Source organism: Aquila chrysaetos, chromosome 3, assembly GCF_900496995.4.
Source record: "Aquila chrysaetos chrysaetos chromosome 3, bAquChr1.4, whole genome shotgun sequence".
Lineage (NCBI taxonomy): Eukaryota > Metazoa > Chordata > Aves > Accipitriformes > Accipitridae > Aquila > Aquila chrysaetos.
Genome location: NC_044006.1, coordinates 23,628,537 through 23,652,632, shown reverse-complemented (window position 1 = coordinate 23,652,632; position 24,096 = coordinate 23,628,537). Strand labels below are relative to the sequence as shown.

The following is a 24,096-nucleotide window of genomic DNA, read 5'->3' as shown; positions in this document are numbered from 1 at the left end:
AGGCAAAAAGAGATTAAACTCCTACCTAGCATTAAGTTACTGTTTACTAAATTGCCCCTTAAAAATGAATTGTCATTAAATATCAACAGAATTATTTGCTGCCAGTTAAGATTTCTTTTCGCAAGATGTAAACCAGCAGATTATTTAATTCTTTACAAAATTGAAAACAAAGAAAAACCAAAAGAGGTAAGCCATGAAACAAAGTATTTTCTGTCCAAAACTAAGCTGTACAGATTACAGTTCGAACCAAACTTCAGGGTACCTCCAACCTGAGGTACACAGCAGCATACCATCTTTTCAGAGGAAGTTCATTCCTTACCCTCAAAAACACAAGATGGAGAACTAGTTCCATTTATGTCCATGTTAAAACATGTGTTGAATTCATTAGGACATTTCCCATTTACTGAATCCATAACTGCACACAAGTGATATGGCAATATATAAACAGACAGAAATGGCTATGCAAGTAATTCTTTTACATTCTATTTCCATTTAATTTATAAAACGTTATTGTACTTAAGAGTTTGTGATTTAAAGGCAATAAAGTTTACAAGCCAGTAAACAATTTTCATACAAAAGGCTGAGTCATTCTCTAATTATACGAGCAATATGTCAGCTTGTATTTCAAATAAGAACTGTAAATTTGTTTATCTTAATTGCTTCAAGTTAAGACAGGTTTTTCTTGTTTTATTTTACTTTACCTTTTCTTGCTTAGTCTCTGAGCTTCTACAAGGCTCTGTAAATTCCTGTTGTTCTCCACCAATATCTGCATTTCCAGACGCAAGTTCTCCAACTCATTTAATTGTTCCTAAGCAAGTGAAATTTGAAACGTTTTATCTGAAGACCAAATTGCAATTCCTGTTTTCATTTCCAGTTTAACATATTTTTGAGTAAAATAGAAGACAAAACTATTTCTCAGAAAACAAGCACAGTTCTCTGGCAAAGATCTGCATCACTCTTCCATTTACAGTTTCATTAGAAACTTGATTTAGAATAAGTCAGAACAGTTTCATCAGCAAAAATGATGTTACCATTTGATATTCATGAACACAAACCAACTCAGTCCTTGGGAAAATGAGATACATGGACACCTCAAGCAAGTTGTCACCATTTGCTACCAGCCTAGGTAAAGAGAAGACAAAGAACTGCCTTCCTGTTTAACAGACAGACTACCAAGCAGAGCTCATTGAAAGTCTGAACTCTGTGTTCTGTCTTACTTTAACCTTACAAATTGCCTGTAGAGATTAACTCATAGTACCTTCAGCCTTAGAATTTCATCATTTTTAGCTCTTCGTTCTTCATTCAGTTCATGTACAAGGTGCTCCAGATTTATTGCAGAAGCCCTCCGATCAGCTATTTCTTGCTCATGAGTTTCCAACAGCTTTGCCAAATTCACATCAAAATTAGGGGGAGTTTTTGGACACTGGCAAGTCAAAAGAAACAAACCCCACAAACTATTAGTAAAGAACTGTTTCCCCTATGCATTGGTTACATGTTATAATACTTAACTAGAGACATATGTTAATAAATTCCTGCAGACAAATCATCAATAACACATTTAAGTTACAAACAAGGTGAATGGGATTTGACCATTCTCAATACAGTGTCATTTCTGGTCCCTGCCTGAAGCCATGCCGTAAAGTTTATTAGTCCTTTTCAATGAGTTTTAACAGTCATAACAATGAAAATGTTTTCTCACAAATGCCATACCTGAGGAAATGTTACTGAAGATGACTCCACAAAGCAATCTATTTGCTTCATTTTTAGTTCATATTCATTCTTCCTCTTCTCCAGTTCTTCTGTCATTTTGCCCAACTATTAGAAACCCCAATTAGAATTAAAAATTGGCTCATAATACACAAAAAATACTAAAGAAAACAGCAGCCAGATCTCTATTTTGAGCAAGCTTAAGTACACCACAAGTTATTTTAGATTATCTTAGACTTCACTTTCATAACCGTTTTCTATATTTATCTAATAACTATTAATCATTCAATAGCTGCATCTAACAAGCATTTTCTGAAAGCATATATATACTATATAACTGTATAGTGTGCAGTTAATCTGAATTTTGTTCTTGTTGTTGGTATTTGATTTTTTTGCCTTGCTAACACAATCTACCTTTGAAAGGGCATGCTAGCACAGAAAAACTATTATGAACTTTGTTGGCAAACATTACTGGTCAAAACATGATTTGATACAAAAAAAGATTTTACTGGTATAGACTTAATGAGTTTCCTCAAAGAGAATATGCTAACATGACAAAAGAAGTCTTCTTTCCAAAATAACTTATCTTTATTAGAGTTTTTGCCAACACAAATATACTTAGCACTATGACAGTTGTGACAACTAGAGCTAAAATTTGGACAAATGCCCAACATAGCTATTTGGTCTGCAGAAGCTTCAAATCACTCAGACTACATAATTTAGAGCTCAACAATTATCTGTATTACATAATGATATTGTTTGCGGATAAGTGTTAAGCAGAGGAAAAATTAATCCCCTCAGTTACACTGCTTATAACCTTAGGTTGCTCTGTTGTTACAGGTACTAATAATTTTACTCTGCTTTCAGACTAAATGTTTTTGTGACCTCTAGACACCATTTCCAAAGTATTTAAGAGTTATCTAGCCTTTGTTCTGAAGCTTTTAAACTACTACTTTGCTTTTATAGGAAGAAGCATTGCTCTTGACCAAGAGTACTGCATACAAGATGCTCTAAAATTACGAGTAAAACCTTTTCCAGAAGCTACAATTAACCACAGCTCCCTCCCAAGGAGCTAATTATGAGAATTTCCTTGTTTTACCTGTTCCCTGAGCTCCTGGATTAGAGCTTCTTTCTTTGTTATGTCTTCCTGTGCACACTGAAGCAATGAATCATGTTTCTTAGAGGCCTCTGTCAGTCTTATCAGCTGATCAGTGGTATGATGCAAGTCTTCACACAGAAGGTCTCTCTGTTTTGTCATTGGATGAGTAAAGAAAGAAATGTTAAAGTTACTACTCTAAAGCAGTTGTTTCAAGATGTTTTGCCATTGTTGCTAAGATTTCTAACAGCTACAAGCATCTCCCTTTTCCCTCCACTTTTTCATCATGAATCATAGCAAGCATTCATCTAGAAATTTCTTATTTTAGCATGTTTTCCATATCCATTGTCTTGGTTGCAGAACAAAAATGAGAAGTTTCCCACAGTATAGTTAGTTAGATACTTGTAGGAGATATTTGGAAACAACCACTGTTTTAAAGTATAATGTATACTTAAAAAGAGACACAATTCTTTAAGTAAGAAACCAGAAAAGAAAGTATAGATCTTAATCCATACTAAATTAGTGATTACAGCTTTTTTAGTGCACTGCTATGCTGTAGATACCTCTGGATTTATTCTAGGATCTAGACTCCCACCCTATCTGATAGGGTATCATACATACACAAGGTGTGTTAACCTAGAAGGAGAAACAGTATTTAGTATTTTAAATGCCACCTTGGATTAGTTCTTCTCCAGTCAAGAAAGCATGTAGGAAATTAGTAACTGATGTACAAAGTTGAAGGAGAAACACTACGATTTTATCAGGAGCCAGATACACCCAAGGATAACATTGTAGTAAGAATTGGTACTTCAGTTTAAAAAAAAAACCAAAAAAAACCAAAACAAAAAAAAACCCACAAAGTGATCTATTTGGCAGGTCACTCAGTTTTGGGTTCCAGAATGTCAAATTTAGATGATTATTAAAGAAGATAGTCTGTTTATTAAATGTAGTAGAAATCCATTTTAAAATGTTTTTTGAGAAGGAAACACTACTCTGGAAGACTTCATTGGTGCTGTATGATTGGCTTAAGCACATGTAATACGAGAGATGATCTTGTAGAAATTATTTGTAAGGAGAGGCTAGTGGTTTTGACTGATGGACATGTTCACCAAAATAATGGAGAGAGCAGTAACAGGAAAAGACAGAGTTAAAGAAAGACAGAAGTTTAAAAAGCAAAACTGCAGTTGCATCAACAATGCATCCTTAATCTTGTTTCCAGCAGGTGGAGCTTTTAGTTAAAATTATGAGTAAAGAAAAGATGTTACTAAATATAGTAGTAGTGGGGGAAGAAATAGTGTTAAACATAATATATTCTTCTACCTATTTTAATTTCTCAGCTGCATCATCTAATGCTGCCATTAAATTCAGCTGATGATTCCTCAGTGGTCTTAACAAAATTAAACCAGGCTTTTAGCATAGGTTTTTATGAAGTAGCTTATAAAATATTTATGTCAAGTGATGTGATAATTTAACAGAATTTGTCAGGTATCTCATGAAAAATTCCTTTAAGAACAGCTTAACTAGCTATAGTTTGAACTAAAATGAGGTTAAGTTTTACACAAGTATTTTAAGCAAAACCACATCCAGTTGGTCTGTTGAACAAATACTCATAATACACCAACATTAATGTTTTTACCTCAATGTTATCAGCTATTTGTCTTCTCTCCAAGGCTTCCCTCAGTTCTTCAATCTTCTTTTCCTGATTATCTATGATTCCTTTGCTTTCTTCTTTGGCAGCCAGAACAAGATTATACTTGCACTACAAAAAGTATTCAATTAAATTTTAGAATATTTTAGGAAAACATGTTATCAAAGAAAGTTGGCAAACATAATACAAATAAATGTATATCACAAATCTTATGATGACAACTACAAACGTTTAAAGTCTCCGTGTGAATGACTAAAATCAGAATGATATATCATACTTGCTAAATTGTACAAATGATTTTATTAGAAATGAGTTGTCAGAACAATGGAAAAAGATTATTAATTTAATATGTAATAGCCACCACAATGTATATTAACCACTAAAACCATTATTAAAAAACAGATAACCATATGTAGAACTCTGTCTCATCAACATTTTGTCTGTAGGACCTTTTGAATTCATGGTTCATACATATACATTATCTAAAGTATTCTGTGGGTTGCTCTATCAGTTTGCAAACCAGACCTATTTTAATAAAGAAGATGCATCATATTTATTCATAGTTATTCAAACACATAGTTTTAGTTCTTTTTGCTTGTTTTCAGATGCAGAACATAGTAATATCAGCAACATAAAAATTCACTCCCTCAAAAATTAATTTACAATTCAGCTTCAATTGTTAAGGTGTTAAATGGCCAATTTCTGAGAAAATCTAAATGTGACTGTCTGCCGAGTGTAGTTTACAGGATGTGAATAGGTCCCTTTAGAGACACTGCTCTTTACCCAGCATGTGGAGAGAGTTCAGTTTTCAAGACAGCCTTAGGCATAAAATGTTCAGAAGATTTCAACATGTCAAAACAAAGAAGTTTCCTTCTAAAACACTACAGCAAGTTATGCTGTTTGAGACCCATGATAAGACATGTCATTGCCTCCCATTTCTGAAAAACTATACCATGTCCTTCAAAATGACAGAACATACATTTATATCCTTGAGCTCTCTTGTCAACCCATTTATGGACTCGGTTTTATGATTAACCAAAGACCTCAGCTCCTGGATCTGTCTCATCAAGCCAGTTACAACTTCCTGCAACATAAAAAAAGTTAATCCTCATACATTATATATATTTTATGTATATTTTATTCCTGGACTTTCTTTGGTGTATAATTTGTCAATCCCAAATTTCAAACAATCATTTGACAATGGAGCCTCAATGCACATGTAAAGGGGTAAAAGGAAATTTGTTGTTAAATCATTAGCTTTTCTTTTAAGCATGCATATGAAGAACTAAACCTCCATAACACCTGCTGTGGTCATTAGAAGAGAAGACTAGCCCTCTGATTTAGTCTCAAGCTGTAATGGCTTTCTAAAAGGAGAACAGAAGTACTGTAGTTTAAGGTTACATTTGTTTGTAATGGGAAAAGGCACATTGAAGAAACACCACTGCACTGACAATACCACATTCTTCTGACCTTATACACATCAAATTTCTGGTTTTAGCATGGAAAAAGCAAGGCTTACCATTGCATCATGCTGGATAGTAAATGCACTATGTGATTTCTTATGCCTGTTTTACATACAGCATAAACGCTTGTACTATGGGAACTTTTGCTATTTAAGCTTTCAAGACGCTGGAACAGTCTTCTCATGTAAAAGTGCTTTGGTTTTATTAACAAAGATACCCACAGTCACATTCTTTCGTCACCTTTCTATTAGTCCATTACAACATGGCACCGACTAAAAGGCCCCATCAGGGGAACTATGCGTCGTTTATGCATTGAATGTTTTGTCCAGTAGACAGCTTTACCTTGGGTTTTTTTTTTTTAACCTTCAGTTATCTTGTGTTTTCTCTGAATGCATACCAGTTTCGTACCACCCTGCAAACTCCATGCCAGTAAAAGGTAGGATTTATTTTACATAGATACACAGCCAGGATTGCCCAGAAGCACAGGATTACTAAGCATCACAGAAAAGCTCTGGGCTTTTAACTCTACTACAGAACAGTTACCCACAAAACTGGGTATCAGTAACAGAAATAAGCCCAAACCTTTTCCGTATCATTTGTCTTCTTCAAAGAAACAATAATCTCTTCAGCAGCAGCCAGCTCCTGTTCCAATTTCTGCAGTTTTGCTTCCTAGAAGAAATAATAATTGTGAAGGAGAGACTTAATCGCTTTTGAAGTATGTTTTGTAAACCACAAAGCCATAAAAAAAAAAAAAAAAAAAAACCAAAAAACCAAGAAGGAAAGGAACCAAGTTGTTTACCTTACCAGAAAAATTAAGCAGTAGCTTAATCTGAAACTTGAGAACTCTACATTTATTTTGCTGGTAATCAACAGAACAGTCAGTTCGCCAATAAAATTGCTATTAATACACAAGGAAATCCAGGAACACATCATTTAGACATTCAATTCTGCTGTCGTACCTGCTGCTCACACTGTGTCACCATTTCAGAGGATGGTTTCTCCACCTGTGCTTTTTCAAGTACTTTCAAGAGCTCCCTGGAGAAGAAAACATATTTTTAGTGAGAAATATAATCAGAACACAAGAGAGCTTTAACAAGAACCGAGTCATATAAGTTTATTCTTATTTGCACTTAATTTTTTTTAAGAGTTATTTAACTATCACCTTCTCAGTGCTATACAAAAAGACTAATAGTTTAGTTACTAGCTATACGCTGCTATCAGCAGTGGAACTTTATCTTTGATATGAAGAACTATACTTGTAATGAAATTACATTTGTCATATTAATTGAATACATTAAAATGAAGTGCTGGTCTAAGTTGGATAAGGTAAAAAAGCCCATTATGTAATTATCTCCACCCAGCTGGGGAAAAACACCTCTACAAACAGGATCCCCATCTGAATACAAAACCTAGCATAGGACAAAACCAATGAAGTCAGATGAAAATAAACCCCACCACTAATTAAAACTTACTTTGAATTGTTTTCTTTGTCTTCTTGTAATTGTAATGTTAGTTTTTCATTATGTTCTTTTTCTGTTTTCAGGAGTTTCAGAAGGTTCTAGAATGTCAAAATATATGTTGTTATAACAAGTTACAATATAAGGTCTTTAGAAGAATTAAAACCAAAATAAAAATCTAAACAAACTCCTAAGATGACTGAAACCAGCCCCCCCAAAACGTTAAATGGAAACGGAAAGATCTTTAGCTTTGTCCTGGACAAGTACAAAAGTAAACTCTTACTTATTATATTATATTAAGCAATATATAATATATTATATTAAGCAATCAGCTCTTTTCACCTGCCATTGATAATGATTTCATATAGCTATTACCTTCCTCAATACCCAAGGCTTTAAATGGAGAAATTAGAATTTTCAACTGTAGATTAATTTGGGGCGATTTTTCAAATTCTAACCAGCAGTTCAAGATATTAGACTATAAGGAATTTAAAATAATAATCTTCAATCTGTCAGTATTCCTTTAAACACTAAAAGGGAAAACTTGGAGCAAACTTGCTGAGCAGGCACAGTGTACACTGCAGAAAAGCAGGCAAAATCATTTGCAAAAGCCCTTGAGCAACCTTACTGCTGTTTTGCAGTCACTGCAGTCTGACAGGCTTTCAAGGACAGCATCAACTAAATTGCAGGACAATGATCCACCACAGAAAGCCATAGATCATTTTAACAAGATCGCATCCACTATGAAAATTTTTAAGAAACTGCTTTGTAAAGATAGCATTAGTAAACTAGTCTTTGCTAGCACTGAGATGAAAGGTCACCAGCATTTCGATGTCAGGATTCTTTTCCAAAGCAGTTTCTTATTCCTTTACTAATTAACCCATCTCAACATTTCCAGGGCAATTTCTTCAGCCAAAAACTCTGCTACTTCATCATGCTATCAGATATTTCTTGTAGCCTGCAGTTGCAAAAATATTGCACTAAGGTTTAAAAAAGATTCTGGGTACATCTTCCAAATGAAATCACCAGGAAACCTCTTATTACTGTGGAATCTATTATCAATAACAGGAATTAAACAATCTGGCTACATGAGTAACCTTATTATAAAGTCCTTTAAAAGCCTTGACTGTCTTACACAAAGCTCAGTTTTCATTGCTTCTGCTTCTTGTTTTCTGTCCTCAAGTTGTTGCTTCAGTTGATCTGTCTCAAACTTCGCTACTTCCTGCAAATTGTCATAGTCATCCTGCAGGCTTGCTTTTTCTTCAAGAATCTTTTCATGTTCTAGCCTTTATAAAAAAAAACAAAACAAAACAAAACCAAGCCCACCTACAATATTAAGATAAGGGTTTGTTTCATTATAAAAATACTCCAATTAATTGTATTTTATACTCTTCAGATAATGTACAGAGTACAGTTATCTTAGAAACAAGTGACTGACATAAATGGTAACTTTTTTTTTTTAAACTGAGAAACCCCAAATTTATGAAGGGCACAGGAAATTTAAGTGACAGTGGCAGAGAAGGCAGAGTACTCTTTTTGATCTCTAGAAATAATTTACCTATAAAATTCTATAGAAATTTCAGTCACTGTGTCTTGATAATGGTGTTCACCCATTTTTATTCTTTTTTTTTTCTCGCCAGTTGTTGGACAAAAGATTTTGCTAGAATGATCCTCAGTACCTATATCTGCTTAGTTGATATCTAGCTTATTTATCCTATATAAAATCTTCATATATTCTGGGCAAGTCTGGGTTATTTCCATCTAAACTGTTGCCCTGAAAACTTATTTAATTTGATCTTTCACAAAAGTGAAAAAGCAAAGAGGGGTAAAAGAGCTGCTAGACAAGTGTTATGAATTATGTTATTAAATGGAGAGCCTATAGAAAGAATGCCTTCCAGATAGTCAGTTCTTCTGCTAACACAGAAGGCATCAATGAAACCACAACATTTAATTCAATTCCAGGTTCCCAGTCTCACAATGCATCACTCAAAAAATGACTTCAGCTAAGACATGACCCACTATAATGCAATAACACAGTTAAGCTTTCCGGGGGAAAAAAAAAAACAAACCACAAAACCAAAACCCAACAAAACAAATAAAACCCAACAACAACAAAACCCAACATAACTAAGTCGCACTAATGATTAAAAACCTCACTGATTTTCACCTCGCAATAATAATGGCAATTACTGCATAGAACGTAGTGAGCTTTTCAGGCTTCACTAGTCAAACTTCAGTTTATTTTTATGGTTTCTTTCTTCCTGTATTTTTACAGCAGCATCATTATGTCATTTGCTCCACGTGACCAGACTGAGAAGTAACAGTTAATTTTTAAGACTAAATTGGAACAAAACCCCACAAACTATGCCGCTTCAGACACTTAACTTTTGGAGATCAGTAAGTTTACAGGTACACCCTACTTAATGGGAAAATGCTATAGCAAACCAAAATAAAGGAAGCCTCATTTTATTTTCTTTCTGCTAATTTCACCATGTTCCCTCTCATGGCTCTGAAATAGGCATGGAAAGAATTGAGAAAAAAAAAAAAAGTGAAGGACATAATCACAGAATAACAACTTTAAATAAGAGATGTAAAGTGCAAGTTCATGTGCAGAAAAGAACAACTAAATCACTAGATGCATCCAGAAGGGAGGTTAAGGCATTTTACCAAACTGCCAACATACCTGACACTGTCCAGCTGGAACTGTACATCCATATGTCTACCAGAAAGCTGACTGATTTCTTTCTCTTGCTTTTCCCTAAAGGCACTATATTCCAATTTTACAGCAGACAGCTCCTTGTCTGCAGACTGCAGGACAATGCGCAAGTCATAGACTTCACTTTTTAATACTGTCAAAAACCAAACAAATTATGTTATTTGGAAAACTGTGCTAGATACAGGACATGTAACACTACAGAACATCCTGGGAAAGTCTCACAAAACTTTACACATTTTCAGTGGAATTAACCTTGAAGGTCACACACAAAAAGGATTTGTAAATGGAAAAGGTCAATGAAACACTGACTTCAAGAACTGAGGAGTACAGGCAGAATCAAAAACATCCCAGACAATATCACTGCATTTCCATAGACCAAGAGAGGATTTTCCCTTTATTTTTAGTTAATAATTTTTTAAAATACTATATCCTGTACTCCCTTCACATTCAGATTGAACAGAGAACAATTCTGAATATTGTATACTGTGCAAGACTGGGCAGAGAAAAGCTGGTCTGCAAGTATTAGATTTTTTTCTTTAAAAAAATATTAAAAAAAAATCAAACCAGTATGACTAACCCAAATAGTAACTCAGCATGTGCTAATGTTGATTCAAAACACTAAGACGCCTCAAAACTTCATATGGAATTTCAGTTTTACATAGACTTACTATCAGTCTTGCTTTCAGTGTCTTGAAACTGCTTTTCAAGCGATTTCATCTGTTCAAGGAGCTCCTGGCGCTCTTTATTCCAGTCATTCCTTTCAGATGAAAGAAGCTTGAGAAGAGAAATAAAAATTTTAAATGGAAGGAAACGTAGGAGTGGCTAAGTCACAGAGCTGTAACAATCATGTAATAACGTATTATGGCATTTCATCAGTTGATTATAAATACAAGATGAATTTTTCTTTAAATTTGATGTTTGATGAATCTGAAATCCATAGAAGTCCAAGAAAAAAAAAAAAAAGTAATTCATTATAACTGAAGACATTACCTTATCTAAAAAGTTTATTTAAAAGCAACCCACAGCTTACAAGCTGAGATTTACTTCAGAACAGAGCTATCAGAGATGAGACTAATCTGGGAAGAATACAGGCCTTGTTTCCTTTTCTGTACTAAATCAAATCTAGCGATTAAAGAAGACTTGTAAATATTTTATAGAGTAAGGACATTTCAGTTCCATTCCAGCTGAGGCAAGTAGCATTTTCAGCATTCTAAAGTTGAAAACTTCCTTGTGACTATTGCTGTTTTCCAGAAATCATGAAGTTGGCCAAAACCAAGCACAGGCATCTTGAGTGTCTATTTGCTTATAGTTACGATCAAGCAGGCTCAGAATCACATTTAAAACAACAAAACCAAAAACCCCCAAACCTGCAGTGTTATGTTAAATGAAGTCCTTGTCTTCCTGCACAGCCCTGAACTATGATGCTATGTAAATTCTTCAAAAGTCAAAATGCAAGTAACACTGCAGACCTCACTAGATGACACAGTAGTATGAGTGTGGTAGATATCACCTTGTCATATATATACACACACACTCACATATAGCCCTGTATTATTATTGTTCTCTCACCTCCTGTATTTGTGCAGAATGATGCTCCAGTTTATTAATATGCTGCTGGAGTTTTATATTCTTGCTTTCCTCTTCATCCAGCTTTGTCTGCATTGTGCTCAGTTGCTCCTGTGACGCAAGAGACACTCAAAATTAGAGCACCCATCTTCCAGTTATTCTCACATGCCATATGGCAGTCTGTGCATATTAAATATAAAAATGTCAACTACTTTCTTTTTTTATGGCCCAAACCAACAGAAAACAGAACATTCAAAAATAAACTGGTATCTTAAGTAGCTGATTCCTCCTATTGCTAACTAAACTGCCAGAACACAAGAAAATCTGTCAGGGGATACAAGGACTGATTCCAATAAACACTTAGTTTTCAGACACACGTTTATCTTGGAGAAATAAGGCTTTAAAAAGAAGTTATTCAAAATACACACTAGCTAAATTCCTTACAGGATCTCTGCACTATGGTAAGTATCAAAGAGGAGTTTTGGCTGTTGTGCCAGGGTTTTACATGCACTGAAGTTAGTTCCAGCTTCTAGAGAGTAGTTCAGATAACTTTGTAGCACTCTTCTATGGGACAAAAGTCCTTCCCTGCCCTTTAGGAAAGATACAAGACAATTAAGGTATAATGATGGACAAGCATTATTTGGCAGGTTTCTTCAAATAATGCAGTATTATATATTAAGCTTAGGTATTGTTCTAAATGTAGCCATCACCAGACACTTATAAAGAAGTTTCCTTGGAGACAAGTTATCAGGTTAAAACAGTAAAAATTTAAATGCCCTGTATATCTTAAACTACTTGCGATATTCAACTCTCAAATCCCTTTCAATATTTTCATTGTAAATCCTCGTAAGTACAGTGTACAATTAGAGAACTGTTTAGTGAAGCCCTAAGTATTCATCAAGTGCTTCAGTTTCCCATGCAAATTCAAATATATTTGGTGAGGGGGAAGTATTTCATGCCAAAACCCACTTTATTATAAAAGTTACACATACACTTCAGTTTTTATTCAGAACATTCACCTGTGCCACTTTGAGCTCCTCAGCAATGACCTCATATGCTTGTTCATTCACCTCTGGGGGAACCGGCTCTTTCAAAATGTCATCCATCTCTTCAGAATGATAATCTAAGAGTTCTGGGCTTATTCGTGGCACTAGGCGAGATCTTAACTGGTAAGCTTTTGTTGGAGTGGTTATGTTCTGTTTTAAAGATTACAAAGCAGTCTTTATTTTAACCATAAAATGGAATTAAGACTTTGTCTGGTATTGTATTTCATAGTTCTATAAGTAGAATAATGAAATAAAATGCTTAAAGTGGTTAGTTCTAAACCACTACACTTTTTCAGATTTGTCATCTGATTACAGTAGCAGTCATTCAGTAAGTATTTCGGAACAAAAAAAAGTGGTGTATCTGGTTTATCACATATGGATTACACACCAGAACATTAGTTAGGTTAAGGGATTGTACAAATGAAAGTCTATGTTCTCACACAACTCAGGAGTAAGTATGTGTGGTTTTAAATAAACTTATACCTTAAGAGTTTCTCTGTGTAGCTTATGTAATTGAGAGACTTCTTGACGCTTGTGTGCTTTGGTTGCCTCCAGAATGTTTTCAAGATGTTGGTTTGCTTTCCGAAGGGATTGAAGCTCTGATTCCTGTTCCATATGCTTTTTCCTGTTTAGGAAGTATGTTACTACTGTCAAAACCACTCCATCAGTATGCCCTTGCATCAGTAAGAATAAGCTACAGTATTGCCAATGAGCAAGCTGAAGCTGAACTCTTGCCCAAACACTGAAATACATTATTTTGAGAAGAAAGCCACCACTGCTGTATTAAAAAGTTAAAAAAAAAATTTAAAAAAATTAGAAAGCTAAGAAGCTTATTTGTGCTTGCATAATGAAGCAAGCAGATGGATAACTAAACGTGTCAGAAAAAAAAATCCATTACACATTAAGAAATAAGCTGAGAGCTCTGCAATTCCTTTTATGAGAAAGTGATATCACCCATACCAATATGGTTTTAAGCTTTAAAAATGTTATCCAGTTATATGAGAAGTCTGAACTGGTGCTTGGCAGGATTAAAGAAAATCCTTTAAAGATTTTTTTTTTTTAATGGAAGTGCTGCTCTGTTGAGATTATTTTGCCCTCTAAGAGTACTTTAACTTAAATCCAACAGTTGAGCAGAAATTTAGGAATAATTTTCATTAGGTATTTTGCAGAGCTACATGCTGTTACTGTGATAATTGGCCTTACTAACATAATTGTAGGGTCACAGTCTACAAACAAAAGGAAATACACTATTTCATCCTTTGGCAGTTTAATGCTATCACTTTCCCTCATGTTTTTAGCATCTGAAACAAAACTTACGGAACAGAGTAGAACTTTAGTTCTGACTGCTATTGGACAATAGAAAAATTAGCATACAATGATTTTGTGAAATTGTTAAATTTTACTCATTCAGTTACAGCATATAGTTACACTTGCATGTAAAATTAAGCATCCAGTTACTCTGAAACTGGAAACAAGTTTAAAGTTTAGTGAAATCCAGAGGTGAATCCAGAGGCTCAAAAGCACACTTTTGTTTGACTGCACTCCACTAAGAAAATGTCAGTAATTGATAATAAAAATGCACACATACTATCAAGAAAGCAAGACATGCACAAAACATAGAATACATAAAATGGGAATACATTGAATGGGCAGGAAAAGAAAGTAATTAATATCTGAAGATAAAAATAAAGCATTGTAACTAATGATACAGGACAATAGACAGATTGCTGAATTGATAAACTCAGTAGATGACAACATTACGATTTATAAAGTTCATAGGATTTGCTACACAGAAATCTAAGAATATCTTAGATATTCTCTTAATTATATTATTCTCTTAATATTCTTTATCTAAGAATAAAAATACAGATTTGTACAATGGCCTGAATGAGCAAAAAAGGACATCACAAAGCTACTTTGAAAAAAAAAAAAAAAGTGGGAAGGCAAAAATGGAACTATCTTGTGCCCAATGCTTCTAAAAGTATACTCTAGATTCAATTAAATCAATGAAAAGCAACATTAGGTACAAGCTAAAAATATAGTTAAAAAAATATCAGGTCCCTTTTGCCTTTCAGGTTTATATTTCATTTACTGGAAATGCAATTATTTTTCTTGTATCTCCAGCAACAGGATGAGAATTTTTCAGAAATGGGGTTGATCAAGTTAAGCATGTATTATTCACTTGCATATGAATATATATACACTGAAGGTATTACTCAGGCCTTTTGTATTATCTTGTGCTGCCCTCAAGGAGAACAATGACAGTAAATTCTTGACTACGTTAGTAAGGGCAAAGTAGACCCTTATCTCATGTTTAGATACCAAAGCAAATGGACATAAATGAACTATTGACACCATGTCTTTGCTCCAAATTCAAAGCTCCAAATTCAAAGCCCTTTGCTTTGCTTTTAATTCAATCTCTGTTCCAATAACAAGACTCGAGGTAGTGGTATTACTGCCTTCTTAAAAATCTTTGGAGACAAAAATTTAACCAATAGGTTAGCCAAAACTTTCTGGGGTGCTTGGATTCTACATTTATGGTGACTCAAACTTGCAATCTTAAAGAGGTTATATTAAAAACTACTGTTGCACTAAACCAAAACAACCCCCCAAATACCCACCCCCCAAACCCATCAACTCTTAGTTCCTGTCACTGCTTCTATCTGTAATACTTTAGTTACTGAAAAATAATTGCTCAACATGGAAACTAAGCCAAACTCTCCCTGTTCCATTAAGCAGGTGACCATCAGAATTCCAGGGTACGTGCATCTCCTGCATGTTGTGAAGCACTGTTTTGCATCTTAGCATAAAGAAGAGCTTTTGGAAAGACAAAGAAATCTGCAACAGTGCAGACATGCCTTCAGATTGCATCATGGTTGTTTCCTAGTCTGGGAGTAACTAAGTTCAACAGGAACATATTCTGTGCGCATGCCATTTTTCTTAACCTGGCCCTCTCTCACATGCAAAGAGCATACTTAGACCGTATATTCAGGATCTGAGACTAACTTTTAAAAATCAATATAAGTAATTATTTAAAGACATTTAATTAAGACATTTCTATACTGTTTTGTCTCACTTGGTTAGCTCTTTAAATTCTTCATATTCTTGTTTTGAACTTGCCAGTTCACTTTGAGTCTGTAGCAGGCGTGCTTTCAGCCTTTCAACAGATGCCAGTGAGTTGCCTTCCACTGATATGGTGGTGGAATATAAGTGATGACCTAAAGAACAAACATAGACCCTCTGAAATCACAGAATAGCTCAAATAGCTTAAGTTTTAGTAAAATGAAAGCATTTGTAGGCTTTTGAACAACATAGCAGCAATTGAGATTGAAGAAAGTGGGTATTAGCTACAGTCCACATGAAAACCAGAATAATTAATATTACTGCAGTCTTCATGACAACTAAGGACAACAAAATGAGATTATGGGTGGTGTTCACAAGATGCACAACACCAAGTTCCCTATTGCTGTACTTGCTTGAAGGCCAATGTGAATAAAATGAAGTAAACCTAAAGTAAAAATCAGTCTTCAGGTACCACTTTGAAGAAGGCAAAAATACATCACGACAGACAACGTTTTCAATACTACACACAACAGAAATACGGTAAGCTTATTTAGCTGAAAAACATTAGCATATTTTTACCTCCAGTATTTTTCTCTGTGGCTGAAGCTTCCAAAAAAGCTTTTTCTAGTTCTGCAATGGTCTGAGCATCAATCTCTTGAGCCTTTTTAACTGACTGTAAAGAACGAAGTTTCTTATTCTCCTCTCTGAGGTTATGGTTCTCCATGGCATACTTTGCAATTCGTGGGTGTTGTTCCATCTATGATAAGCAGTATTTTATTCAACAGGTTTTGTTTTCCAGACAATGCTATACACATCTAGCTGTTGATCTACAACCTTTAATACGCATTAAATTGTAATGGAAGGGGAAAAAAGTATTCCCTATAGTGGTTAAAACCGTCCCATTTTTTTTTTGTAAGTTTTCCTACTCCGTTGGAATCTGCTCTCAAAAAAGACAGCGGGTTTACATTTTATATGTTTACTCTTTTACTGGTAATAAGGCAGTAGAAGCGTTTCATGTTGCTCTTGACATCCCTTTGCAGTTTCAACTTTGAGCTTTGGCTTTCTTAACACTGTCCCTGCATGCCATAGTAATGTTTCTATAGCCCTTTAATGACTGTCCTGACTTCTGTACTTCCCCCCCCCCGCCCCCTTCACTTTGGAGCTCAGTTATGAGCTACAGATTCAAGCTGGTCTTCTAATACATCTACTCCTTTTTCCTACTTGTCCTTGGAGGAAATTGTTTTTAATGAATCTGCCTTCTCTCTTGAGCTTCTTTGTTCTTCAAAACTGCTTCACAAATACCACACCTACCAGATACCTGAATAACCCGAAGCCTCCTCTCCTGAAGCCTTAGGTATGTACTTTGCTACTTGCCTTCCTCAAACAGCTCCAGGACTGCATCACCCCTGATTGGCCCATCTAGCATCTGTGTTATTATCCTTCAGAAACCTGCTGTATTACTTGCATCCTGCTGTCCTTCCCTTTCAACAGATGTCATGGAGGTTAAAGTCTCCCATAAGAATGAGGATTTGTGATTTGGAGACTTCCTTGAGTTGCTTAAAGGAGACTTAGTCCTCTACCTAACCCAGATCAGGTGGCCTGTAGCAAGCTCCCACCATGACATCACTCTTACTAGCCTCTCCTCTTATGCAAACTCACAAGCTCTAAACCCACCCATTGTCCCTTCCATAGGGAAACTCCATGCATTTGAGATGTATCTATAAAAGAACCCATGACACATCCTCCTCTTTCCTGCCTCTTTCCTAAAAAGCCTATATCCACCCATCACAGAACTCCATCACGATATCTATTCTCACAAAAGAAAACTGTTCTAGAAAGGAAAAACCAGACTTACCTGTTCCCTGAGTATCTGCAATTCCTCCCTCAATTCACTGAGGAGATCATCTTGCTCTTTTGGCAATAAACTTCCACCACCCTCTTTGTGTAATCTCTCCAGACGAACAATATGGTCTTCACGGAATTTAACTATCATTTTACTGGACTGAATAAATTTCTCCTTCTTGGCACAAAGATCTTCTAGTTGAGCAATTTTTTCTAATAAATTCTTAGAAAAATACATATACAGATTGGTAGAAAAGTGACGGTTACACTAGATAAATTTTTAAGGTGCACATATCACATACGTATGCACACACAGACAAATCATGCAAAAGTCAGTTAACAGTAATTTTGTGAATACACAGACTATCGTTTGGAGCAGATTTGTAGTGAGCAACAGCTCATACCACGAACCCAAATTACACACTATTGCAAAAAACTTTACTTAGAAGGTCCAATTTGATCCGGTAGACTAAGTATTCAATTAAGCACATCAGATGCACCCCTAGAGTGCCTGTTTCAGTTCATTTTCTTAAAATCAATCAATCAATCCATCCATCCATTTTGGCTGATTTAGTACTACGCCATGACAGGAACCAAAGCACAATAAAATTGGGATGACTGGGAGGTTTGCTTCAAAAAACACACTGTTGATCCAAACACTCAAAGATGCACTCAAAATTAAGTAAAACAGAAGTTTGTTGTTCTGTTCAATTTTCTTAGAAAATCCCAATAAACAACCCATCCCCTAAAACTAAACATACTATGAAAGTTATGCTGTGGCTTGTCTGAATTTGAAAGATAGAATAGAATCATAAAATCATTTAGGTTGGAAAAGACCTTTAAGATCATCAAGTCTAACTGTTAACCTAGCATTACCAAGTCCACCACTAAACCATGTCCCTAAGCACCACATCTACATGTCTTTTAAATACCCCCAGGGATGGCAATTCAACCCCTTCCTTGGGCAGCCTGTTCCAATACTTGACAACCCTTTCAGTGAAGAAATTTTTCCTATTATCCAATCTAAACCTCCCCTGGCACAACTTGAGGCTGTTTTCTCTTGTCCTATCAGTTGTTACTTGGGAGAAAGACCGACTCCCACCTTGCTACAACCTCCTGTCAGGTAGCTGTAGAGAGCTATGAGGTCTCCCCTCAGCCTCCTTTTCTCCAGGCTAAACCACCCCAGTTCCCTCAGCCACTCCTCATAAGACTTGTACTCTAGACCAGCTTCACTGCTCTTCTTTGGACACACTCCAGCACCTCAATGTCTGTCTTGTAGTGAGGGGCCCAAAACTGAACACAGTACTCAAGGTGCAGCCTCACCAGTGCTGATCACTTCCCTGCTCCTGCTGGCCACACTATTTCTGATACAGGCCAGGATGCCGTTGGCCTTCTTGGCCACCTGGGTACACTGCTGGCTCATATTCAGCCGGCTGCCAACCAACACACCCAGGTCTTTCTCTGCCGGGCAACTTTCCAGCCACTCTTCCCCAAGCCTATAGCATTGCATGGGATTGTTGTGGCCCAAGTGCAGGACCCAGCACTAATTCTTGTTGCATCCCATACAATTGGCCTGGGCCCATTAATCTAGCCTGTCCAGATCCCTCTGTAGAGCCTTCCTGCCCTCAAGCAGATCAACACTCCCGCCCAACTTGGTGTTGTCTGCAAACTTACTGAGGGTGCACTCAATGCCCTCGTCCAGATCATTGATAAAGATATTAAAGAAAACTGGCCCCAATACTGAGCCCTGGGACACACCACTTGTGACCAGCTGCCCACTGGATTTAACTCCATTCACCACCACTCTTTGGGCCCAGTTATCCAGCCATTTTTTACCCAGCAAAGAGTGCACCTATCCAAGCCATGAGCAGCCTGCTTCTCCAGGAGAATGCTGTGGGAAACTGTCAAAGGCTTTACTAAAGTCTAGGTAGATAACATCCACAGCCCTTCCATCATCCACTAAGTGGGTCACCTTGTCACAGAAGGAGATCAGGTTAGTCAAGCAGGACCTGCCTTTCATAAACCCATGCTAACTGGGCCTGATTGCCTGGTTGTCCTGTATGTGCCATGTAATGGCACTCAAGATGATCTACTCCATAACCTTCCCCAGCACCAAAGTCCAACTGAGAGGCCTGTAGTTCCCCAGATCCTCCTTCTGGCCCTTCTTGTAGATGGGCATCACATTTGCTAACTTCCAGTCAACTGGGACCTCCCCAGTTAGCCAGGACTACTGAGAAATAATGGAAAGTGGCTTGGTGAGCACTTCCACCAGCTCCCTCAGTACCCTTGGGTGGATCCCATCTGGCCCCATAGACTTCTGTGTGTCTAAGTGGTGTAGCAGGTCACTAACCATCTCCCCTTGGATTACGGGGGGCTTCATTCTGCTCCCCATCCCCGTCTTCCAGCTCAGGGAGAACAACTGGTCTTACTATTAAAGAGTGAGGCAAAGAAGGCATTAAGTACATCAGCCTTTTCCTCAGCCTTTATCACTATGTTTTCCCCCGTGTCCAATACAGAACGGAGATTCTCCTTAGCCCTCCTTTTGTTGCTAATGTATTTATAGAAACGTTTTTTATTGTCTTTTACGGCAGTAACCAGATTAATTTCTATTTGGGCTTTGGCCCTTCTAGTTTTCTCCCTGCATAACCTCATGACATCCTTGTAGTCCTCCTGAGGACTACAGATTTTATCTCAAATGTCATTTGACTAAGTTCCCTTGTTACCAAACCTTATTATCTTTGGACAAGGTATTTTTATTAAAAAAAAAAAGAAAAATGAAGAGAGTCAGTTTCGATACGCTCACTCATCTTTCATCAGACAGTACACAGAATGCACTTAGAAATATTAGTGCTTTCTTACCTTCTTTTCACCTTCTGATTTCTCCCAGAACAACATTGCTTCAAGAAAGTTGTTCATGTAATTTATGTTGTTCTTCCCCTTTTCAACAGCACCTGTAGGGTAAGTCAAAGAAACAAATGCCATACTTATTAAAATACCAGTTAACCAGGTATTCCTACATACATAACATGACAGTTGTGTAAAGAAAATTTAAATAAATTCTTCGAGTAGTATAATTCCCCTACAAAGATCATGTGCCATACCCAGAGCAAAGAAGTTTAGACAGTAATTCCTAGTCACCTGCAAGTGCTGATAAAGAACAGAGTCAATATACATAATTGTATAATTAACAAAGTTGTTCAAGCATTAAACGGCTTTACGATGAACTTTTATTAAAATAAAAGAATCAGTCTGTTCAGCTGAGTATATCTGTAAAATGCAAAACCCCTCCGAAATTAATTTGATAACACTAAGCCATTATTGGCATCATTACTACAGTTTGTACATATTAGAAGTGGACTAACTGGTTCATGAGAAGGAAATTCAGGAAAATAACGAGGAATTAGGTGGACAATTAGTGATTTAATCTGGAAGGAAAGTGTCCACACAAGGGATTAAAAGGGCTTTACTAATCCACTTCAGAAATTAATTCAAAATAATTTTCCCGAATATCCTCACGTAGGCAAGACTACTTATTTATAGAATACCATAGTATCTAGGTGCATAACAACTACCCTATTGTAATTTAATATATTAAAAAATGCCATCATATTTTTAAAGTAGCTAGCAAGCAGATTTCATATGTGTGTGATCGAATATTACAAACATAATTTAACTACATAGACTAAACACAGGCCTAATATATTAGGTTTTGCATAAAACCTCTCTTCAGTGTTTAAGCATCATCACTTGCTTTCCCTTGGAGCTCTATCACAGATCTAAATATTTTTGAGCCTTCTGTCAATATTCATGTATTCATGGGCAGCAATTCAGTGTCCCACATAACCACTGACTTGTTTTTACTGGTTAAATGTGTATGCTAACAGAGAAGTATTTTTTCCTTAGGAAAACTCAACCACATATGCTTTACGGTAGACAAGTGTTTCTAACTTCTGTAATAACTTCTATTGCTGTATCTCCTATTTCTTGGCAAGGTCAGGAAGAGTAACTCTTCCTGTGTTCCTGAGTCAACAAGAGTTACAATTACAAGTTCACTACCCTGTAATCAAACATTATAAGGTAGCCTATTTCAGTGAGAAGTATACATAGTAGAAAGCTATGCTGGGATCTGTAGTGCGGATACAATGGTCTAATGAAAAGCTGCTCGAAGAAAAAAAAGTTACATAAAAACCCTTTTACCATCTTACATTGAAATCTCTCTTTTATTGAAAAGTAAACCTTCTTAGGATCTTCCTTTAGGGGCAAAAAGGGAAGACAGGAAAAAAATCCTGTCCTGAGCTTAAAAAGAATGCAGCATTATCAATACCTTAGTGCCCTCACTCTGACCTAAATGTACAAGCAATCACATGCAAACTTTTAGTTACTTAAAGAATTTGGCAGCATAGCTCTTACGAACTGGAAGAGTACTCTAGGTATTATACAATAAAACCATAGCCTAGTGCACAAACTTAGGAGAGGAGGAAAATAAAATCACATTAACAATTTCTGCAAAATATCAGATACAAATACAGGCAATGGAATTCGTAAGACAAATGCAACCTCTGTAGGTCAGTTCCTACAAAAATATTAATTGTTCAGAAACTTAAAGAATTATGTAAGGCTCCAAATTCTAGGCTACAAAAGTAGGAAGTTCTCTCTCCCCTCACCCCCAACTCTTACCTTGAGGTACAGACATATCACGCATAGACGGCACTGAAGTAAGTTGAGCAAGCTGCTCTTTCAATTTCTTCACCTCAGCTTGCAGCTGGCTCACATTTCCTTGTGTGTCTTCATTAACCACAGCCTTTCATAAATATGTTAAGAGAAAGTTAGGAAAAGGTACAAATAAAAATCTTGTATTTTATAGGATAAGAGAAAACTCAAAGACTGCAAAGCAGCAAAACTACTAAGAAGTGTTTCCATCTTAGGAGAGAAAGAATTCATAGGAAAAGCAATGTTCCATTTCCTGAGAAACCAGTAAGTTGCACTTCAGCTAAAAATATGGGTTAAAAATTTTAATGTTTTCTGCAGAATTCCATCTGGAGCTTTTTGACCAAACCAGTATACATTGAAGACAGTAGTTTCCAGCCAGATGCCAACATACTTTCAAAACCCACCCATGAGAAATTACATCTTGGGTATTAGCATATATAAAAACTAGATGCACTGAAATACCATTGAATTTTAACTTCGTATGGAAAATTTTAATTTTTAGTACAGATTTACTTACTTTTTACTTTTTTCCAACTAAGTGCTCTAAGAACAAGCAACAAATACACACTTTTATCAGTCATTACCTACTCCCCAGCTGTTGTATTCTGTTCATAATCAAAAGCAAACAAGGCCTTTTCAAAAATCATTTACCATAAAAAAAAACATTTAGGAAACCAAATTTAGTATTATTTTAAAATAAGTTATATTCATTAAAATTAGTGAAAGCACAAGAGTATTTCAATAAAGCAGCCCTGTTTGCAGATGTCTAGTTTACATGACAAGTTCAACAATAAAGACACTGAGGAACTCTCTTACCTTGTTTTTAATCAACTTTGCTCGCTGAGCAAAATTAAGAGTGGAGAGTGTTTCACCAAAACACCTGGATCCCGGGTGAACATTTGCGATAATACATGTTTTTGCATTACCACCAAGGGAATCCTATTTAAAAGACATGGAAGTTAGCCTTATTTGCATGGTTTTGGTGACAGCAGGAAGCCATCACCTAAGAACTACTGTGTATCATTTCAAACAAATTGCAGAAGGGATTTTATTTAACAAATATGCATGCTAGGCAGGTTTCTGAAATTTTATTTCAACTGTGGGTATAAAGGATGTGACTGTAAATAAGGACTTTATTTGGGTTTTCAAAACGCTGACTCTATACTACTTATCAACAATTTGAGATTTTTTTTTTTTTTTTTTTTTTTACACCTGAACAGGAGGGAGACAAAAGAAAAAACGGAAAAAAATTCAGGGAATACAAGAGATACTTCACTTTAATCTTGGTAATTAGCAGATTGGTATTCGCAGTATTTTGAACATCATCTAGCCTGTTGATTGTTCCAACCTATCTTCTAGTGGCAATTGCCAAACAAACTGTCCTAGTTTCAGCTGGGATAGAGTTAACTGTCTTCCTAGTAGCTGGTACGGTGCTATGTTTTGAGTTCAGTATGTGAAGAATGTTGATAACACTGATGTTTTCAGTTGTTGCTAAGTAGTGTTTAGTCTAAAGTCAAGGATTTTTCAGCTTCTCATGCCCAGCCAGCAAGAAAGCTGGAGGGGCAGAAGAAGTTGGCACAGGACACAGCCAGGGCACCTGACCCAAACTGGCCAACAGGGTATTCCATACCATGGGACGTCCCATCTAGTATAGGAACTGGGAAGTGGGGGCAGGGAATCGCCTCTCGGGGGACTAGCTGGGTGCCGGTCGGCGGGTGGTGAGCAATTGCACTGCGCATCATTTGTACATTCCAATCATTTCATTATTGCTGTTGTCATTTT

General features: G+C 36.2%; 1 protein-coding gene across 3 annotated transcripts in view; it reads right to left on the bottom strand.

The window, feature by feature from the left end:
• KIF15 (kinesin family member 15) overlaps positions 1-24,096 on the bottom strand; it is a 47,490-nt gene that overhangs the window by 13,546 nt on the left and 9,848 nt on the right. For all 3 annotated transcript variants that reach the window (XM_030008936.2, XM_030008937.2, XM_030008938.1), the window contains 21 exons: positions 23,131-23,253; positions 22,282-22,405; positions 20,464-20,555; positions 17,618-17,827; positions 16,342-16,519; positions 15,776-15,917; positions 13,183-13,324; positions 12,673-12,849; positions 11,657-11,764; positions 10,756-10,861; positions 10,055-10,220; positions 8,507-8,657; positions 7,387-7,472; positions 6,874-6,949; positions 6,497-6,583; positions 5,431-5,535; positions 4,440-4,562; positions 2,807-2,953; positions 1,711-1,815; positions 1,259-1,423; positions 702-808 (listed from right to left, as the gene is read on the bottom strand). In XM_030008936.2, coding sequence (XP_029864796.1) covers positions 702-808; positions 1,259-1,423; positions 1,711-1,815; positions 2,807-2,953; positions 4,440-4,562; positions 5,431-5,535; positions 6,497-6,583; positions 6,874-6,949; positions 7,387-7,472; positions 8,507-8,657; positions 10,055-10,220; positions 10,756-10,861; positions 11,657-11,764; positions 12,673-12,849; positions 13,183-13,324; positions 15,776-15,917; positions 16,342-16,519; positions 17,618-17,827; positions 20,464-20,555; positions 22,282-22,405; positions 23,131-23,253 — 2,720 coding nt within the window. The remainder of the gene's footprint in view (positions 1-701; positions 809-1,258; positions 1,424-1,710; positions 1,816-2,806; positions 2,954-4,439; positions 4,563-5,430; positions 5,536-6,496; positions 6,584-6,873; positions 6,950-7,386; positions 7,473-8,506; positions 8,658-10,054; positions 10,221-10,755; positions 10,862-11,656; positions 11,765-12,672; positions 12,850-13,182; positions 13,325-15,775; positions 15,918-16,341; positions 16,520-17,617; positions 17,828-20,463; positions 20,556-22,281; positions 22,406-23,130; positions 23,254-24,096) is intronic.